Source organism: Gallus gallus, chromosome 5 (assembly GCF_016699485.2).
Source record: "Gallus gallus isolate bGalGal1 chromosome 5, bGalGal1.mat.broiler.GRCg7b, whole genome shotgun sequence".
NCBI lineage: Eukaryota > Metazoa > Chordata > Aves > Galliformes > Phasianidae > Gallus > Gallus gallus.
Genome location: NC_052536.1, coordinates 24,070,684 through 24,091,555, shown reverse-complemented (window position 1 = coordinate 24,091,555; position 20,872 = coordinate 24,070,684). Strand labels below are relative to the sequence as shown.

Here is a 20,872-nt window from a genome sequence, read left to right as displayed (position 1 = left end):
TCAAGCGCGATTGGCGCCGGCAGCTCTGGAAATCCCCGCCCTCTCCTGCTTGATTGGGCGCCAGAACGAGGCGCTGCAGCCCACTTCCCAATGGCCTCGTGCAGCGAGGATTGACGTCTGTATTGCCCAATAGCAGAGCTCCCATGGCGAGGCCGGGAAGGCGGGCGGTGCGGCGTAGCACCGGGCGAGAGGAGATGGCGGTGCGGAGGCAGCTGCAGCGGTTCTTCGAGGAGCCGCAGGTTCGCGGCACAATCGTGGTGGAGCGGCCGCTCTCTTCCGAGCCTCCTCCGGCTCCTCCTCCGACTTCAGAGGTGCCGCGGTGCTACGAGCTGCGACCGGAGGACTGCGCCGTGTTCCAGTGCCGCGGGTGCTGGGCGGTGCTGGGCGACTCGTTGCATCTGTGCGCGCTGGAGGAGCAGCGCCTCGGCCTCCTCGTCTGCCTCAGTCAGTGCTGCGGGCCGGGCCGGGCCGGGCCGGGTTCCGCACACTGCTTCTCCACGCTCTTCTCCTCTCTCCGCAGGAGTCACCAGCAACGTGCTGTGCGAGGAGGCGCTGATGGTCGGCCTGGAGGGAGCCCTGATGGGATGGTGCGTATCGGCACCCTTACATCACGTTGGAGTCTCACAGCCTAAAGCGTTTTGTGTGATGCGCTGTGGATTTAATCCCTCCTTTCAGCTTTGATTATTAGTTTTCCACGCCTGCTGACGTTCACACTTAATCTGTATCGTTTCTGTAAGGACAAAGCGTTAAGATGTTGTGTTTTACTGTCCTAATAGAGGCAATGATCCAGTGTCCTCTGACAAGCGAGAAGCAGTATCCGCGCTTTCAGAAGCTTTTTTTAATGATATAATTGTTCTGCTTTTCCTTTCAGTGCTTACAACACGCTGTCGTGTCAGTCGTGTGGCTCAGTTGTGGGCTTTGTTCTTTACTCTGCCTTCAGAGACCTGGCCCATCTCCGAGGCTTCTTCTGTTTCTTCAAGAACAGCATCTTCTGGTGGGTGCCCCGCCCTGTGTTTTGATGGTCAGGGATTTCATGGCAATTTGCACGTTATTCCAGCACGAATACAGCTAACATACACCTAACAAAAGCTGCTTTATTTTTGACTGAGAGCATCACTGTGGGATTTTAGTATTCTGTTCTTGCTTTGTGCTGCTATGATTCCATTTGATTTACCTCATACTTTTTGAGTCCCCTCATCTTACATCAAAGTTTAAATTTAGCTATTTGCAGTACCGAGACCTCCTTCAGTTCCAGATGCACTTAACTAACGTGAGATATCAAAACAGGTCTGCGATAGATGGACACGATTATAGAATCACAGAATCACTCGAGTTGGAAGGGACCTTTACAGGCCATCTCATCATCTGGTCCAACTCCCCTACAATGAACAGGGACACCTACAGCCAGAGCAGGGTGCTCAGAGCCCGGTCCACTCTGACCTCGAGTGTCCTCGGGGACAGGGCACCCACCTCAGCCCTGGACAACCTGTGCCAGCGTCTCACTAGCTGATACTGAGGGGATTTTATGATTTGGAAGTGAACGTGTTATGGTTTTTAGTATTTTCATCTTCTATGGAGTACTTTAGGGAAGAGTTTTATTTGCTTTAAAATCAGCTTAAAAAGTCTAAATGCACGTAACTTCTTGTTTTACTGTTTCTCTTGTTTTTCCCTTTCCTCATTTGTTTTCCAGTTATCTCTTAAAAAGCAAAATGATAATAGAAGCTTCTAAGGTGAAATTTCCTGCTGTGACCCTAAAGGATGAAATGGAGAAAGTAAGGCTTCCGCATGACTTTGTATGAAAATAGCAAGAAATGCTTACACTTTTTGATATGAAATGTTTTTAATTAGCCAAAAATATTGATAACATTACTATAGCTGCAACACATATCAAGTTGTGGCCAATTTTCTGATAAAAGTGTGGTGTTTAGTTTCTTTTTTAGTGAATGTGTATGGAGTTTTTGCTACTTAAACGTCAAGAGGGACGGGTACTTCTCTACATGTTGAAAACAAAACAAAGAGAATCCTTTTTAAATAAAATATTGAAATAATTGCTCATATTCCTAAATATTATGTGTTGTTCCTAGAATTGAAAAGTCACTGTTGAAGAATAAAAATATATATATACATATTTGCTAAATTGAAAGGGATTCCAGTATTTTTATATGGGAAGTGACACTAAAATGCAAAAATGTCATCCAGGCATAAGCTCCCCTGAAGCTGAGATAGATCATTCTGAGGTAAAAGTAGGAGTGCTTCATTGCAAACACACATTGTGGCATTTTGGAAAAGCTGTGTGTTGATCAGAGCAAGTGTTAGACTCTAGTCTTTGCTTCTTGAAGTATATCTTAAAGATATATCTTAAAAGATGTAAAGATAAGATAAAAGCTATAAAGATATATCTTGTCTACAGTGCTTTTCATGCGTTAACTTAAACCCCAAACTCTCGAAATGGGATTTTTGAGGGGTTGTCCTAAACAGATGACGACACAGTCTCCAGATCTTGTAAAACAAGATGTATGTAAAAACACGTAGCAAGTTAACTAGAAAAGATTGCCCTGATCACAGCAAAGCTTCAGCAACTCTTCAAATGGAGTGTTTCCGTGCATTTCTGACACTAGTTATGCTGACCCACATTAATTTCCTTCTAGCACAGGCTTCTGATTTGAGTGCTGGTTAGTTTTGGCTTTTCTAGACATAGAACATAAAGAAAGTCCAGCATCGCTTTTCATTTTGAAAGTCATCTGCTCTTTAGGCACTGAAAGTGGGGTGCGTATCATTAAAAATCCAGAATGTTTTTCTTTAATTTGACACCTCCCATCTCTCTTCTTTCTTTCTTTTCTTCCTAGCTGAAAGAAAGCCTTGTGATGGCACACATGCGTGTCGAATTGCTGATGAAGAAGGTGGAGCAACTGAAACAAAATAATGTGGCAGAAAACAGAGCACTGCATCACATGCAATTGCACTAGTGCCAGCATACATAATCGAGACTAAGAAAGAACGTGCCATTTTAAAGAACTACTGGAGTCATTTCTGCAGCTCTGCTGAGTTTCATCATTTTGATGAAATAAGGCACCAGATGGCTCATCTGTCACTCTATCTGCACATAGAAAGAACTGGCACTTCAGTGCATCTCTTCAATCTAAGGGGAACACCTGAAAATCTAACACAAACGGCTTACTCATGCAGCATATAATTCTCTAAGACTGTATTACTTTGGCTGTGATTCTCCATCAAGGGGGTAGAACGCTATTTGCAACAATAAAATCAGGCCTATAGAACCATACAAAACACACTATCGTAATGAAAATTGAGAGGAAGTGTTGTAATTTTAAGGTTCTTAAGGAGTTCTAAAGTTTTTGCTCCATCTTTTCATATATATAGAATATTCATGGCAGCTAGCTGTTTGTCAGGTGGTTCATTAGCTACATCTGGTCTGTGAGACTTCTGAATAGCCTCCCCATGAATTCTTTGAAAGAATTTGCTTGTAAGTGTGGCCTGCAAAAGGAGCAAGTTAGCATTTCCCAGAAGCTGCACAGTTGTACTTGCTGAATCTATAGGGTATAAAGCTAACTGGAGCATGAGGTTATAGATTTCAAATCGAGGTACAATGCTTGTTTCTGCCAGAGTCATCTGGAAATTCAGTCACGTGGCTGCATGGATAAGTTTCATCTGCTCCATGAAGTTTACGCTGTGAGCAGTTGGCTTCGATAAATTTGAGCCTTTTTTGCTTAAGACTTCTGGATTGTTTCAGTCTGTTCTGACTAAGCTGTAACAGCCTTAGTAAGAGCTGTTTAGCTGGGAAGGAAGCAGATCTCTACTAAATTCCACAACTGTGAGCTATATAAATGGTTATTACCCATGCTTTATAACTTGTTTAAGTGCAGAAATGCAGTCCTTTTCAATGACAACTAAATTTGGGCTATCAAAACACCTGAAAGAAGCGTTACTCAAAGATCTGCTTCACTGCCTATAATGACAGATGCTTTTTCAGTGTGTGATCTAGCCTGAACCCTTAACTGGAGAGCTGTTGTTCTCAACAGCTGTCACTTTATACTCATGTAAAGTTTGGAGTTAGATTTGACTACTTCATTATTAAGAACAAATAATTTTTTTTAAGCCTTCATTACTTAGATTACATTAAGGAACTGCGTGTCTTTGGAGTTTTGTCACTAAACACACCTTGTGCAAACACCCTCCCTATCTCAGGTGTTTTCCATTATGTAACTGCACCTTTGCATTACTTTTAAGTGGCAGTTATTTGTTGTTGCGTCAGTGTCAGAAACATGATTGATAATAGGATCACTTTTGCCCTTCTACTCTGTTTTTTTGCATTTACTTTTTACTTGTCATAAAGCTTTATATTTGTGCTGTGTATAATATAAAGAAGTATTAAGTTCTCTTGCTTCATTTAGCTAAGAATCCACCCCTAAGAGAAAAAAAAGCAGCTGTTAGTTACATTTTTATATATTATCTTTACAGTTGTAACTATTTTTTTTAATAAAATTAATGAAATTCACAAATATGTATTATACAGACCTTGTGTAGTATCACCTGAGTTGTAAGCTCACTTTTAAACTGCATTTGGCTTATCTTTTGAGCTGGGAAGACTTCAGCTCTACTGAGTCATCGTGTGGTCCTTCGTGTCTGCTTGTCAAATGCTGGTTTTTCCTGGCACTGACTACTGCCCGATAGACCTGCTGGCACTCACAGCAGTACAGTTTTCTAAGTAAAACCTGTTTTGAGAAGCAAACCACCTTAATTTAAACAAATAAAATGCAGCTGTATTGTCAGCAGCCTGCAACAAACATTTACTAAGATAGCAATTTAAACCAAAGGCTCCAGTTTAAGTGATGTTTGAACTTTTCTCCCTGAAAGATTCAGCTTTCAGTTTCACCGTCCCAGGCTCAAACTCTGCTGGAATCTACGGTTAATGAATGGATATTCAGTTTTCCATGTGGAACCAAATCTCCTCTAGCTAGATGTCTTGAGAAATGTGTAGCCAGGGCCAGTCTGGCTCAGGATAGATGGATTCTCTATTTAAACAAACACCTGCTTCAAAAGCAAGTCTCATGGTCAGGCCACGGCTATTTTTATTCTTAAATGAGCTAAGTGGCTGTTACCTTCTCTGGACCCTAAAGAGAAAAGCAAGCAGAAAATGAAACAAATTAAGGTGAAGTGGGTTACTGAAGCAACAATCATACAGTTAGTGTTTTATAAGCTAATGTAAGAGTTAGCAATCTCTAGGAAGTTTTGGAAAGTTCACAGCAGTGTTGGTAGCCATGGCTTCTTCAACAGTCCTCCGGAGGTGGTATCTAATACTGCTGTGTTATAGAACATCCCAAAATTGCTTCCAGCAGCAATTGCAAGGAAAGTTGTGCCTCCCTATAGGTTGTGAAATGTTGATGCTGAAGGAATTGTTGAGAGGTTTGAGTTGTCAAAAGAAACAATTCACATGCAGGTGAAACAGTTTTCAGAGAACCAGTCGTTCTAGGCAAGCTATTTGACAAGCATCAGAAGCTCTCGGCTACTGTCTAAAACAATCTTCAAGGCTTTTATTTGAGAAGTTGCCCACCTTATATTAAGTTGCAGTAGAGTGACAATTTTTCTTCAGCTGCATTCCAGGAAGCCAGAGAGAGCCTCTTGTGACTGAAAGCTGCTGGAACAGCTGGATCCAAAACAGCCATACAGCACATGGCTGTTTATCTCAAATTGTTAAGCGCTGACAGAGGTACAGCAACATCTCGGAAGTGGAAGCAGCACCTGACTGAAGATGCAGCGTATTGTGCAACTCGGTTAATCTGTCTTTTGAACAAATGACACAGCAAGTCTCAGTGCATTCTCAGCCTGTGCTGCTTTATTGCTAAAAAAATTTGTATACAGGTGCAGAGTTTCCAAGTTCATTTTTAAACAGTTCCTCTTTACAGCGTCAAAAGAATAAAATCTTATCTTGAAATCCTCAAAGATGCATAGATATAAAAGCAAGCTGCCTTTTGGAAAAAACATCAGAATTTGCAGGGAAACATTCTTTTACTGTTACCATGTAAAACACGTGCAATGCGAGCACACAGATCCTAGCGACACCGGTAATTGTCTCCACTAACCCACGTGAGTAATGCCATCAGAAGTTCAGTGTAAGAAGTCTTCTCCAACCTGGTTTGTAAGTATTGAGCTATTTTCAAACAATCTGTAATTACTACTTCTCCTTCGCTGTTAGATCATGTTTCTCAAAAGGAAGATAACTTCACTGAAGTCCTAAAGTAGCTTACTCCCCGGGTTTTCTATTGGAGAGGATAAGCACGAACAATGGATCCAAGTGCTTACTCATCACACAAAAGAAAACACACATAACAGTTTAAAACCATGTGAAATGTTCTAAAAAAATACCCAACTCAGCATTAGGTGGTCACAGTTAACTGCTGGGCTAAACTTGTTTTACCAATTCCATTTTGTCTTGAAGAAGTTGGCTCGAAGGATTTCATTTAATCTAACTTCGGTACAGTAAAATAGTTAAATCTTCTCTTATAATATTCCTATATTTATTTGGCAATTCTTGTATATCTAGAAAGCATTTGTGAGAAAAACATGGCCCCATTCTAAACCCAAATCATGGAGCTTTATGGATGGTTGGCTACAAAGCATGACCAGGAGTTAACTTGACACAATTCCTTCCTCCGAGACACCACCCCTTTCTGCTTCAGAAAGAGGACCGAGCCCCTGTACACAGAGAAGTTTTCTGCACAAGTTAAGCCCACCTGCAAAATTAAGCTAAGCTACAAGTATGGAATTCTGCAGTAACACGCTAGTATTCTACTTGAAAATAGGAAAAGCGTTGGTGACATGGACTGTGCCACGTTCTACGTTATTTTCAAACCACCAGCAGAAATCCACTGCATTATTCACTAAAGGACTTGGGAGATATTACAGAAAGCAGAATAAAAGTTTACAGAAAGATGGCACCCAAGTTCCCTTTTATTTAATAAGTGAAATAAAGAAAAAAAAAGATTATATTGCAACCCGTGTTGCAGAAGATAAAGACCTTCAGTGATCAAATCTCATTTTCTGATTTTAAAAATCTCCTTTTCAAAGAACTTAAAAAATATACAAGATTACCAGTATTTTCAGGTTCGTTCCTGCAGATGCCATTATTGCTGGCTGGTACCAGTATGCTTCAGTACAGCTGCCTATGTGGCTAGAGAGTTACCTGAAAATACTGTCTATTAAAAAGCTATTCAACACCTGAAATATATGTACTGTGCTTATTAATTTCAGTCTTCTCCAAATAATTTCTCTCACCACAGACAAGCTTATTACCTACCGTCTGGCAAATACTACACTCATTTTGAGTCTGTTGCTTCTGTTACCATTGTTCCCTTTTTTCCACCAGTTGCTCCCCCCTGCACCATGTAAGAAACTCTGCACCCTTTTCTTTGCTACAGCTGCAGCAGGTGAGAAACCTCATCTCGCCCCTAAACATGCTTAGTTCATGCCCTGCTTTATACATGCTCAGGGCACTAATACGAACCAGACAAGAGGTTATGAAGGCGAGTTCTGCTGATCCTGGTTCCTGATTTACAGTTTTGGTGCCATGCTTCTGACCCTATCTATACATTCTGCCTCCTTCTCTACAGAGGCAGCACATTCTCTAAAAACAAAAACAAAACAATCCCAAAATTTGAGAATCAAAGCAGGAAGTTCAAGCTATTGGTATATAATTTCCTATTGCTTCATTATGTATAAATGCATATCTCCATTTACTGGTAATAACTACATTACACTAGACATTGTGAATCATGCATAATTAGAATACTAGCTCTAAGATTTGGTTTGTGGGCCTGTGCCATTTTCCTTCAGTTTCTCCATGCAGTTCTTCATGCCTAAGGCATCACAAACCAGACGCCTTTTATTTGACCTGCAAACGTGCTCATTTGGAGGGGAAGAGGAGAAGCAGACAAGACTTACACGGGACACGCTAAACAGTAAGTTACCTTTTATCCTGAACCTCAGATGTCGTAAAGCCTTGGGAAATCTGTCTACATTACAACCTGGTACGTAGGCTCAGAGACAGAGACACACTCCTTGCTTATGTCAAGTACACCTACACATTCTGGAAACTCAGGAGAAAGTGCAGAGCAGAATGAAAGGGAACAAATTATGGTAGTGTTCTGCACTGTCAAATGAGACACCCTGGTTTGACTGCTGGCTTTTGTGTGCCAAACAAAGTGCTACAGGGGCAATATGCTGGATTGTTCAGTAAAAGAAAAGCAATGGAATCCAACTTGAACTGCCATTATGCAGCTCTGTACCCGAACAGCAAGCTGGATTAAGCTCTGAAGGAAGACCAGACTCCTTACTAGAGACGCAGTTATTTCTATTTCTGGTAATCCATCAAAAAACATTCTCTTCCATACTTTTCCATTTTCTGCTCAAAAACATACTGCCAGCTCTTGTTAACATAACCCTCGTATAACATGTCAGCGCCCTAAAGCACACTGCAGTTTGTTCTCACTCACTATCAAGTAGCCTTTGCAAGCCTTTTATTTTTGCCCTACGTTTGACAATTACGCTCAGCTGCAGAAGGTGCCATTTGTCAAGTTGCAGCTCCCAACACAAGCACTGGCTAGACCTACTGCAGCAGCACCACTGGGTAAGGAACGGGATTTACATGGAGCTTCTGGGGTTACTACCGCTAAATGGGTGGTCTCCGTAATGATGTCAGTGGTGGGCACTACACTTTTCATATCCCACAGTGTCGTAGCATACAACACTGCTACTTAGTTTTAGAAGCAGCGAAACCAAGGAGTTTAGTTTGGAACAAAAATCATGCCGTAACACAGCAACTGAAAGGCAATGGAATTTCCTTCGCAGCTGTGAAAACTGATTTCCAGGATAGTATATACTGACGTCTGAACTGAGAAGAATATGCAGATAGCTTGCCTAGCTACAAGTCTTGATTTCCTCCCCTCCTCTAAATTAATGAGACCTTGAAAATTTCTGTTCTGCCACAAAGTTCAGAAGCATGAAGTTTAAACATGACCATGTTTTCATTATTAATTTGTTGTCATGTAAACATATTTGCCAATCACATGAAATCTGTGATTTTTTTAATGTAGTTGGATCCCAAAGCTCCCAGTTTTATCAATAATTCACTAGCTGGAATTTAAGCTGATTGTAGCTTCCCCAATCAGTTAGCTTTTCATGCACATTGTTTGAACCCATTTAGACGTGTTTATGGGTATTTTGGTTACTTTATACCATAAGAACATTCACAGCCCTTAACAACCCCAACTACCAACTTATGAAGAGCCAAAAGGCTTCACCCTATGTCACCTCAGAACATTCAAAGCCTCCCTTCAGCTGGCAATTGCATTCCAAATTACTTCAGCTTTCTAGAAGAAATCCAGCCAGATAGATCTAAGCTTCTGACGCAATAATTCTGTTCAGAATACAGTACCATCTGTGGGCCATATAGTCTCCACAGACTTCCGTATCTGCACTGAAATCAGAGTCAGCTATGGATGCTTTGGAACTCCTGTGGCTCTTTTATGTAACCCTTTGACAGCAAATGTCTTGCTGGGTGCAGAGGCTACGGCTGTAGATCAATATCCCTTTCTGTAACCAAAGGCTTCACGGTGCTTGCCTCAGCAAGACTTCAAGCACTAACAGAAATCAATGGTCTGGAACAGAATGTTTAGCAAGTCTAAAATTATTTTTGCTGTAAAGTAACATTTTTAGGATCCTAAAAATCTCCTTTGGGATGTACAAATACTCTCTATTTTATTTTTTAAGACCCGTCATTCATATCAAGATTGGTCTTTTTAAAAAGAAGTACCTACAGTAAAATTCTAATTTCAGAAACAGTTTCCTTCCGCAGTCCAGTATTTGGAAGGGTCTCATTTCCCTTTAGAGAAGCAGAGCAAGTGTAAGACTGTGAAAAAGAAAAAGAAACGGGGAAACTTCAGCTATCTGAGAGAATATTTCAGAAAGAACTGCCTGCCCTTCCCCAGCACTCACTGACAGTGCTTCAGATATGTGACACAGCTCAAGAGTAGTATAAGGTTAATTAACTAAGTATTCAAGTGCCAACCAAATTCCCTCCAACGAGAGGAACACTAAGAGGAATTCACCCATCTTAGGAAAAGAGACTTTCACCCAACTCCCTGTAGCACAGAGCGCCACAAACTTATTTGGTTATTACCCACCTACTCTACTGTACAGCCTTGCTAATGCAAGTTATTTACTATCACATGCAAAACAGTTATTGCTACTAAAGTTCTATTTTCTTATTAAATCATCTTATGGCTTTGTTTGCATCAGGGATTCTTCCCCCTACATACTGTGCTATTTTGCATTCCAGTTTCAGAGGTATTTTTCAATTGATTCTCCCAAGCACTAAACTACTTTATTCAATGGTACAGCTACTTCTGTTCAGAATTGAACCTAAATGAGCACAAGTCCCCCAGAGCTCTGCTGTAAATGGCCCAACCACCCAATTTTCTTGGCAACGCATTAGATGCAGAGAGGTGGGGGGACGCTGTTATCTACACTAACTCTGCAAGGATTACTGGTTTTGCACCAAAGAACATGCTACTTGATTAATTACTTTAGAGATATATCCTATTAAAATTACAAAACCGAGCCACCCATTCCATCCCTCCTCCTAATGGCCATTTAGAGGCATGTCTCAGGAAAAATAAGATGCAGTATCCTCTCTAAACTGACGAGAGAACTTTGTTCTTGTAAAGAGAGAAGTGAGTGAAGAGCAACACTGGCACCAAATAAAAGAGTTTTTTTCCCAAGGAAGTCAGAGGATGCCATCCACAGAGCACTACACACCTCAGGAATCATACCAATCTCCTATTTGACCAGCCCAAGCTGCCCACTGAGTGCTAAATCATTTCAACTTCCCCCAGTTTAAGTTTTCCTTCTGAAAAAAGCAGAGGGAGAGACGTAAGTTATTAAAATTGAGATTAGCTGGAAAGCAATGCTGGAAGTTACCCAAAATACAAGATACTGAATCCTCAATAGTACAGAGGTGGGGAATCTATGATCTGTAGGCTAGATATTGCCTGCTGAACAGATACAGGCTGCAATGTTGTTTTTCAACAGCCCTTAACCTTATTATATTCTCTCTTATTAAGATGTGTGTAAATGCAGGATCCACCAAAGGTGTTAAAAGATTCAATAGGACTTCAGAAAAAAAAACCTAACCATTATTATAGGAATTAAGTCTTTATGTAAGATTGGCAGATAGCATTTCGCAGCTAGTTACTAAATAAGTGAAAGTAATGTTTAACTGGTTATTACAATTACATAATCAGATTTGAAATGTATGTATGTTTTTAACTTAACAGATTTTCTAAATAATATTAAGGTAGCAGAGAGGTGCACAAAATGCACACTAACTCTTCAGCATATTCATAATTCTGATAATATCATACGATGGGTAGTAATAAAACTGAAAATGCTGCTCATAGAAGAAAACACCTTCAACAAAGACTAAAAAGAAAAGAATAACCTGTGACAGAGATGAGAATTCTGGATGCTTACATACACTACAAAGATACGCTGAAAACAAAACATTAATGATTCTATGAAGCCCGTTCTATTCCTAAAGATAGCATTATCATTGCCAAAGGGAGGATACTGCATACTTAGACCATGTTTGTGACATTTCTACTGTATCCTTTCTATTGTTAATTACATTATCATCACGGTTTATTAATAAATTTGTCACTCTGAAATTGTAAAAATACTACTAGGCTCATGCACTGATCCTAACATGGCACTACTGTTTGCTACAAAGCACTAATGCTTATGGAACTATACACATCTCAAAATGGAAGACATTGGTGATTTTGTTGTTTTCAAACAACTTGTAACATCATTTTGTCCACAAGTATTAAAATATATATATGTATATATATATGATCTATTGCACATGCCCCTTGTTTCTGTCATCTTTCACACAGGAAGATTTCCAACCAACACAGAGAAAAAGTGGAGCAAGAAAAAGTAAGTAGGCTGAGGCAGCATTTCCTAACAGCGGTTTTATAGGAAGCCGCTGGAAAGGTATGGCAGTGGGGTCTTCTGGGCACGCATTATTGGAGTATTACTTCTGCGAAAGCCACAGATCTTCAGCCCCGCTAAAAACGTTATGTTCTAAGCTACAACTTGAAAACTAACGTTGTTCCATTGCCGGGGTTAGAAGTCAGTTCTATTTTTTTTGTTACAACGCAGGGTTACAAAATGTTGAGGGTTATTCTTACACAAGTGGCAACCAAAGGGCTGAAAGCGTCTACTCTCTAGTCAGAAAGGTCTTTAAGTTTTTGTTCATATCCACAGAAGAGGAAAAGTACATTCCTGTCCCTCAAGTATTTTGTTATCAAGCTATGCAAGAAATCAACTGCTAGCTCTAATGTCAGAAAGACAAGCATGGGCAGAAGGAAGTAAAGGAAATGCCAAGATTCAAGATCAGATGATTCCTATACTAGACACCTTCCAACACATAATCCTAAGATATTAATAGTATTTTCCATCAGATAGAGATGGATCCTGCTTCTACAGACATCTACTATGCTAGATGATTCCTATTGGTTTCAACATAAGGAGGTTCTAAATGAAAAGCGTGCTTCTCTAGACGCATCTCGTACCAGAAAATTCAGATCACATTCAGCAAAGAAATCCCATATTCTTAAAATAAATCAAGCCAAGTTGGTGGTTGCCTCAACAGGATTAATATAACTCATCTAAACTAATAAAAGGAACACAGTTCATCACAATATTGCATATAATTTAAGTGCACCTCTACTTGTTACAGTGGGCATAATTTTGATACGCAGTGTCTTAACCACCCTGCTTAGCTTGCATGTCTCCATGAAGATCAGACCAAAACAAACGGGAAGGGCTTTCATTAAATCTTATTGTTACAATGCAAGTCTAAACACAGATCTAACGTTACCCCAAGGAACAGGATCAGTACCAACATCTGTCCTTCTGCTATGGAAACTCGGTCCCCATAACATTTCACCACGTTTTAAGTTTCAGAATACTGCCCTTGCAATCTATCAGTAAGATTTAAGAAAGATTTCAACTGTTGGCTCTTCCAGCCATTTTCAGGCTGTCTGGCTCTCTCCAGTAGTTTTCTGAAACAAAAAAAAAACAAAACAAAACAAACACCCCACCACCTAACCATGCCGTTATTCCCCAAAACATAGTGCTAGAACATATATCCCTTATTTGATCCAAATTTAAAAATATTTTAAGCTAAATCATTTTGTAAATTGCAAGTTTGGATTAAGGTGCACTAAGAGATCCAGACTTGAAATGGAGATTAGTTTTTGCCAAGAAATCTTACTTGCCATATATAATACCATAGCAAGGAGCATGTGAACAGTATAAGATCCCACCTGAAAATGATTGAAAATATCTTATATAATCACAAACAATGGAGACAGAGAACCCTGTGTAAACATAAGAACAACAGATAGCGCCTTAATTTGGGAAGGAATAAGAACCACCAGAAAAAGTCCCAACCCTAAGCATTTTTACTCTCTCTCAACTCGTACCTCTTACATGGCTGAGCTCATTCTGGGCGGAGACGATGGAAACATACAAATCATCTCAGTTCTCAGTCACAAAAGAATCAAAAATCGGATTCCATCAGCGCTATGAAAAAGCTGAATCTGTGTCATGGAAGCTGCAGGGCGTAAGCTGCAGCTTTATACCTCAGGTCTCCTCCATCTCACCAGAAGTTAATTTCTTTAATAAAGAAAGAAGTTCTGTCACATCTTTTCAACTGTAGAATGGTTTTGTTCCTTTTGCTGCTGAGGATCCATAAAAAGCCCAAAGGAGGGAATGATTAATGTGAACTTAATCATTATCTTGTAACCTTAGAGGTCTTTAAAGCTTCATTTTTCTTTGCTAAAAATGAAGTGGTGCAGAGTAATTTCTTCTTCTGCTCAAAGTTCTTCATAGCCAGAACTTATGTGGGTTTATACATGCAAATATACATTTTGATCACAGATTGGGATGACGCTGTTACACACCACAGACAAGGTGATTCTGCATTTGTTCCTGTGCATTAGCTGCTTTGTGTGAGTTAACATCAAGATATTTATCTACAGAGTCAAGTCAGGATCCTGAACTACAAAATACCTGTTATGTGTGGGACTTCTCCAGTTGCTTGGCAAGTTTATTCCTCATAACAGAGCAGAAAGTATGTCCTGGTTTCCTGCTGCATACACGCCAAGGTTGACAGGGCAATGCATGCAGATACTTTATAGGCCAGGAATTCCAATATGACATACTGAAGAACTTAATCTTCTGAAAATGAGGAAGGTATCAGTGAAGAACACCAGCTGCATCCGATTGCAAAGTTTTTTCTCATTTTAAAACAGAGTGCAAAAAGCTGGATGAAGGGCTGGCACTGAAGACATTTCTTCAAGGAAACTAATGCTGACTTCTGTTACTTTGTTTTTGAGTTCTGATGAAACAGTAGGGTCCTTCTGTAGGAGAAGTAATCTCAGGAATCAAATGTTGGGTGAGATGGCTGACACTAGAAGGGAAGAGATCTTTGTTCATTCAGCTCCGTGGAAGTGAAGGACAGGGTTTTGCTCACTAGAACAGAAACAGCCTACAAGCAAGCAAAAGGACAACACCTTAAATATCAGGAGAGGATCTGGAATTCCAAAATGAAAAGGAAGAGAGGTAGTTTAGGAAACAGAATAAAATGTACTTTACATTAATATACTTGCTGGTTCATCACTTAAAAAAATCTTTTCTAATGGACAAAATTAGTTGGCTTCAGACTGCAATGATCCCTCGTTCTATGAGATTTTACATCTCATTCAGATGTCCATAAACTGGCTAATGATATACTATAGAAATAATGAACTATGCACTTCGAAGCAGTACATCCAAAAATACGCCAGTGTTAATACGCTATGGGACTTCTCAACTGTGGCTCTGACATATGCTATGAGAGCGTTGAGATAGCATCAGAATGCACACAGACAGAATAAATTCTGCTATAGCAGGTCACAATTCAAAGAGACACTCTAAACTGTTACCTAATTAACGACAAAACTGTCAGGGCTGTAGCGGAAAAAAGCACTTATGACAGCTGTAAAATCACACAGATTAGGTGGGGTTTCTTTTCCCCACTCATTTTCTCCACGCTTGTCCATGGTGTAGACATAGTTCAACAACTGCCATCTTGTCACTGATCTCCTGGCCTTTCTTCAGTGACACACCCAGAATCACATAGTCACAGAAGCTGTTAAAACACGGTTTTTTTTGCTTTAAGGTTGATGCCAGCCTGGATTAGAAGGTAACATGAGTACAATCCTGCACTCTCCTGTATAATGAGAGATGTGGAAAAAGGAAGCATTTTTTTCTCTTTAGTTTCTTTCTCAGATATAAGAGCATGAAGATACATCACATTTTCTAACTTCTCCCATCCCTCCCTTTTCCTCTGATCTGTCCTTGTGTGTTTTTCTCATATTACTCTAATTACCTTAATCCTTTAGTTGTTCAGAAACAATCTTCAGGTAATAACTTTCAACTCCTATGTTAGAAGTAGCGAGTAGACTGTGAAAATGGCAATACAGCACACCATCATCACCTTCTTAATGAGGCACGCAAATATTTCAGCGGATCATGAGCTTGAGTATCCATGTCCACAACTGATGGGAAAGTCTTATTCTTGTCATGAAGGTGAAGAAAAACAAACCTGGAGAGATGCAAAAAACATGCCAAAAATTTGTGACAAAGCTGAGAATGGAATCTAACAGTCTGTTATATATCTTAACTACCAGAATATGTCTACTTCATTTACAGGGAAAAATAAATCAAAATGCTACAAGTTGATTGCCATGCCCAGACATTTTGAATTTACTTCCTTTTACTTGATAATTGACATTTGGTTACATTACTGTTCTTCCAATCCTTCTGTTTAACAAACCTACATTTGAGATAACTAGTCTAAGATAATGCAATGACACATGATAACGCTGTCTCTTAGCAGAGTAAAATGACAACATGGATCATGTTCTTAATAACTTATTAAAGCATTTATTTCTGTTAGTGTATACATCATTAAATCAAGGTTTATTCCAAGCAAAGCCCAAGTTGAAATTGATGCTGAGACAAAACTCCAGTTCTCTGAAAGGATCCTAAGTTTTTCTTAAAATCCCACTAACTGATGTATTCAATAAGGGAAAAAAAGAAAGGAGGGGAAAGAGGGGAAGGAAGAGAAAGAAGGAAAGAAACAACAAGCCTGTTAAGCTTAGTGTTTTATATTTAGTACCTAAATAATCTTTTGGTTCACTCACCACTATTTTTCAACACTCAACATACTCTTCAGAGAATCTAGAGAGAAAGAGATGAAAAAATTAAATGAAATTTGCATCTAGCAAGCTATTCAGATAATAGATTATTATTTGCACAAGACACAGAAGATCAACTACATCTTCAAGGAACTAGTTAACATTTTTAGACATGCTACATTAAACATGTTACTTTTCAGATGATTGCAGCTACCGCCTTCTTTCAGTCTAAGGGAAAGGATGGTTAAGTGAGTCAGGGCTAAGTATGGAAGGCCTGGGATGGGAAACTTCAATAGGATGGAGTGGGAAGCACATGCCCAAAACATGCCTGAAAAGCTTTGCTTCAGAAACTGTTCTGCTTCCTGAAGTAGAACCGTGTGCATCGTTCCTTCCACAGAATGTAGTATACGCAGTACTGAAGTACCTTCTCCCCTGGAATCTGTTTTTACTGATAACAGCCTACAGCCCATATTCAACTCATTATATCTGGAGAATTAAGTATACACCAATGCTCAAATTAATTGATTGTTTTTTTTCAAAATATATACAAGTTTATAGTAAGCAATAAGCAACATGTGCCAATTTCATAGGAACTGAGGACGACACAACAATTTCAGCCTCCAGTAAGGCAAGGAACTCCTGTGTTAACATAAACCACTACAGCAAGGAATCACAATGCCTTTTCTCAAGGATGCTGAGCCACCAGCTTAAATTACAAGTGTACTGTATTGCTCTGAGCACATCTCTCAGATCATGAGAAACTACTGGTAGCCTCACCAAAGTATCCCCGAGCTTTCACCCTCCTACACAACACTGTACCGCTGTATTTCTGCAAGCAGCAGAGACCCACACCTCCAAAAAACCTGCACTGAGCAGACGATCCCCAGCACTGGGCTTCAGGCTGCTTGGACCATCCTCCTGTTGTCAGTTCTGACCCCCCTGATTTGAGCCCTCCACAAGAACTTGACGAGTACTGTGCAGCTTCAAGAGGCTGAGGAACCAAGAGTAACTGATTATCAAAACAATTAATTTGATAAGTAACACTTATCTAATTCTCCTAGCTTACTTATCAAGCAAATGGAAACAAGACATTTTCCATTATCAGCCATTGAGAAATTGGGTCTTCCTTCACTCGTTCTAAACCTACAACTTAAGAAAGTCTTATTACAAAAAGGCAGCAGGTGACACACAGTAACTCATGCAAAACAATGTCTCACCCAATACTGATTATTTATTTTAAGTTCACTGATTTTGGATGCCCCAGTTTTTAACCAGTCTTCTTGATATACCTTCTATCTGATTTCCATAGATGATGTGGGAGAAGGTTCACAACAGCATCAAAAGAACTTGCTAATGCAACCAGATATAAATCAAGGTTATATAAAATTAGCAGGCAGTGAAACTGACAGTGACAGCAGCAACTCTGTAAGTAAAATCTACTGGAAATGCAGGGAAAAAAAGTTATTTTTCTTGTGTCATACATTAATTCTGAACATATAATCTAGAACAAGAAATACTTGTGAAAACTCAGCATTATATTTATAGATTCTTTCCTGTTAAACATTTTGAAACAACTATTTTACAACATTTTGATCTACTGCCCGCTCATATTTCTTTTGCTCTACTGTAACTAAAAGTTAATTTCCATGAACTTTGGGGAGGAAAAGGTCAATGTGTTGACATATTCAGCACACAAGAAGTAGAATGGACACTAAAATGAAGAATATCAGGAAGGAAAAACTTAGAAACAGGCTTATGGAAAAGGGTCACAGAGACAAACGAAAGTTATATCTGATGGAGATATGTCAAAATACATAAAGCAAAATCAGCAGTTAGGATGCCATGTCCACTGAGGTCTTTCCAATAGCTTAAAGTGCCAAATGTAACCAGAAAGCTGATAATGACAAAAGCTTATATTACAAGACAGAAGTAACAAAATCATAGTATATTTATGTATATCTATATCTATCTATCTATCTACATACATACACACACACTATCACAGAGCAGGGACAGGGCTCTGGGAAGGCCTTGCATTACCAGCACCCTAGTTAGTAGGCCCTCGGGTGCATCCTTCTGCAACTTCAGGAGACGCCCACATCAGAAACAGAAAACAGTGACAATTCACAGAGTAGGACAGGGTGGAGGGACAGATCACCGTCAGCTCCAAAAGGACACGCTGATGTACACCTACAGTACAGAACAGTCACCATGTCGGGAGTCCATAGGACATAAGGACTTGCCAGCTGATGTCCCTTGTCCTCTGCAAAAGATCCCTGACTGCTAGACTGAGGGAGTAAACACTCCTGCCGTGCTCCCTTGGCTGTTGGACAGACATCTCAGGCACTGCACACATCCAGCTGTTAGTTAGATTGCAAGACTAAGTCACTGTAACCTGTTTCTATCTAAAATAAATTTACCTTCACCTCCTCCGAGGTTCCCAAGGATATTTCCTGTCTTTTTGGTACACTGCTATTTCCTACACCAGTAAATAAAATAGGGAAGGCTGTTTCACAGCTGCAATTTCTATACACATCATAGTGATGGAACAGATAGGTCCTATGGCTCTCTGAATACTTTTTAAGCAAAGAAACATCCTTATTTGCATGTCCCATTTTAGGGAAACTGTATGGGCCTCCCATTCAGGTAACCACCAGCTCTGCTTTCAAACATCATTTCTCTTCTAGTTTTACAGAATGAACGTGGGAGGCGTTGAGGAGATACTCCAGACTCTTCACAGACTTGGTCAGAAGTTCAGCCTCAGTCAGCCCCTGATTTTTGACATCCCAATGTGAGGTTACCTTTGTAAGATGCACAGCTTGTGCACACATCGCACAGGCTCACAGCACCACAAGCAAGACCGTAAAGCAGTGCACTTTGTCAGCATGGCATGCACTAGGGTATCAAAAACTCTAATTTCTTTTTGTATGACTTCTGAGAGTTTTTCAGCATTCAAAGCAATTAAGAATACATATTAATCCAAATGTATTTAGTTACTGCCCAAAACTGTACAGCTTCACGTGAAGAAAGCTGACAGCTCACCACTGTTCTAGTTATAGCATAAAGAAAAAAGATCTTTATACATTATACGATCAAGGCAAATCACTTGGTGTATTTCAAACATTTCATTTCAAACCATTCATACATAGACATGTCTAAGCAGGTATTGCGCAGCAGCCCTAACACTATGTTGCTCACAAGCTGCTCTTACTGTTACTAGGAGAATGATACAGCACAAGGCATGTAAACGTGCCATAGCACATACACGGCGTTCCTTAGGAAATGGTCTCAGAAGTAGCTACTGCTTTTAGAACTAGTTGCCAAATCACACTTACATTTCTTCCAAGCTATTCCATTGGTTACAAACAAATTTCTTATTATCAGGTCACGCAAGATGACACCCCACGTCTATACAGGATCTAAAACTTCTCATTTAGCCACTTCAGTGGCTTTCGTTTGTTTGCTTTTTACTTTCACCTGATGTTCACATTGAAAATGTAGCCACTTGGAACTCTGTAACAAACTACATTTAAATAACTATTATAAAACACAAAACAAGGAACTCTATGCTAGTGACAGTGTCTGACTCGCATACGCAGAGGACAGGAGGTTTTCAGCGGTAGCTTAACGGTGGTAAGGCCAGGCCCTTTTCCTTTGCCCACCTCCCCTGCAGCTGCCACCTGTGCCGCCCGGCTCCCAGCGAACCACGCTATCGGTACAGTCTCGTCACGAAGTTACTTTGCCCCGTGGATCGCTCCCGCGTTCCGACGCTGTCGGATCACTCGGAGCCACCGCGTCCCGCCGTCCTGCGGCAGGATGGCACGGAGCCACCGGACGGCAGCGTAACCGCCCGGCTCAGGCCCCCTGCCCCGCCGCGGCCCAGCCCCGCTCCCAAGTTCCCCTCGGATCCAGGGCCGGCGGGCGGGCGGTCGCGGCGGGCCCGGCCCGCTCCCCCTCCTCGTCCGGGCGCTGCCCGTGGCCCGGCCGTCCCCGCTCGCCCCTGAGCGCCGTCCCAGCGGGGAGGCCGCGCTGCCGAACGAGGGGCCGGGAGTCGCCCGGGTGCGCGCCGGCCTCAGCCCGGCGCCTCGGGAAGCGGCGATGCGACCGTGCCCGAGTCCGGCGAGGGAGCGAGGCGGCAGGCTGGGCGCGGCCCTGCCAGGGAACCCTCGTCCACCCGCCGCACTCACCTGAGCGCGGCCAAGGCCGCGGGGCCCCGGCCGGCCCCGGCCCCTCCGCCTCTTCCTCTCACTCCGCCATCTTCCCCTCCTTACCGCGGCCACCCGGCGGGGGGCTCGCGGCTCCCGGCGACAGCGGGCCCGCCCCCTCGGCCCTAAGCCTATTGGGTGCCGCTCCCAGGCATCCGCCGTCCAGCTTGAAGGCCGATTGGTAGCTGGCGCCGTCCGTCACGAAGGCTCGCCGCCCGCCTCCGAGGTCGTCCTTCCCGATTGGCCCCCCTCAGAGCACACGCCCGCAGAACGATTGGCTCAGGCGGCGCGAGCGGGCCGGGCTGGGGCGAATCCTCCGTTGACCTCCACGGGAATTTGAAG

The 20,872-nt window shown here is 41.4% G+C and overlaps 1 protein-coding gene and 1 long non-coding RNA gene across 3 annotated transcripts; one reads left to right on the top strand and one right to left on the bottom strand.

Moving 5' to 3' along the window:
- The first annotated feature begins 179 nt into the window (after positions 1-179).
- On the top strand, positions 180-4,520 carry OIP5 (Opa interacting protein 5). 2 transcript variants are annotated; one of them, NM_001199658.2, is made up of 5 exons: positions 180-444; positions 521-587; positions 872-994; positions 1,691-1,772; positions 2,847-4,520. In NM_001199658.2, the coding sequence occupies exons 1-5, from the start codon at positions 195-197 to the stop codon at positions 2,964-2,966; spliced, it is 642 nt and encodes a 213-aa protein (NP_001186587.1). In that variant the 5' UTR covers positions 180-194; the 3' UTR covers positions 2,967-4,520. The 2 variants fall into 2 exon arrangements, with proteins under 2 accessions (NP_001186587.1, XP_046797659.1); XM_046941703.1 differs by lacking the exon at positions 872-994.
- A 1,312-nt stretch (positions 4,521-5,832) lies between these two features.
- On the bottom strand, positions 5,833-20,592 carry OIP5-AS1 (OIP5 antisense RNA 1). The gene is made up of 4 exons (NR_131971.2): positions 20,513-20,592; positions 16,332-16,368; positions 15,515-15,730; positions 5,833-14,632 (listed from the first exon to the last, which is right to left on the bottom strand). It is a non-coding gene; the product is annotated as an OIP5 antisense RNA 1 (long non-coding RNA).
- Between the last annotated feature and the right edge of the window lie 280 nt (positions 20,593-20,872).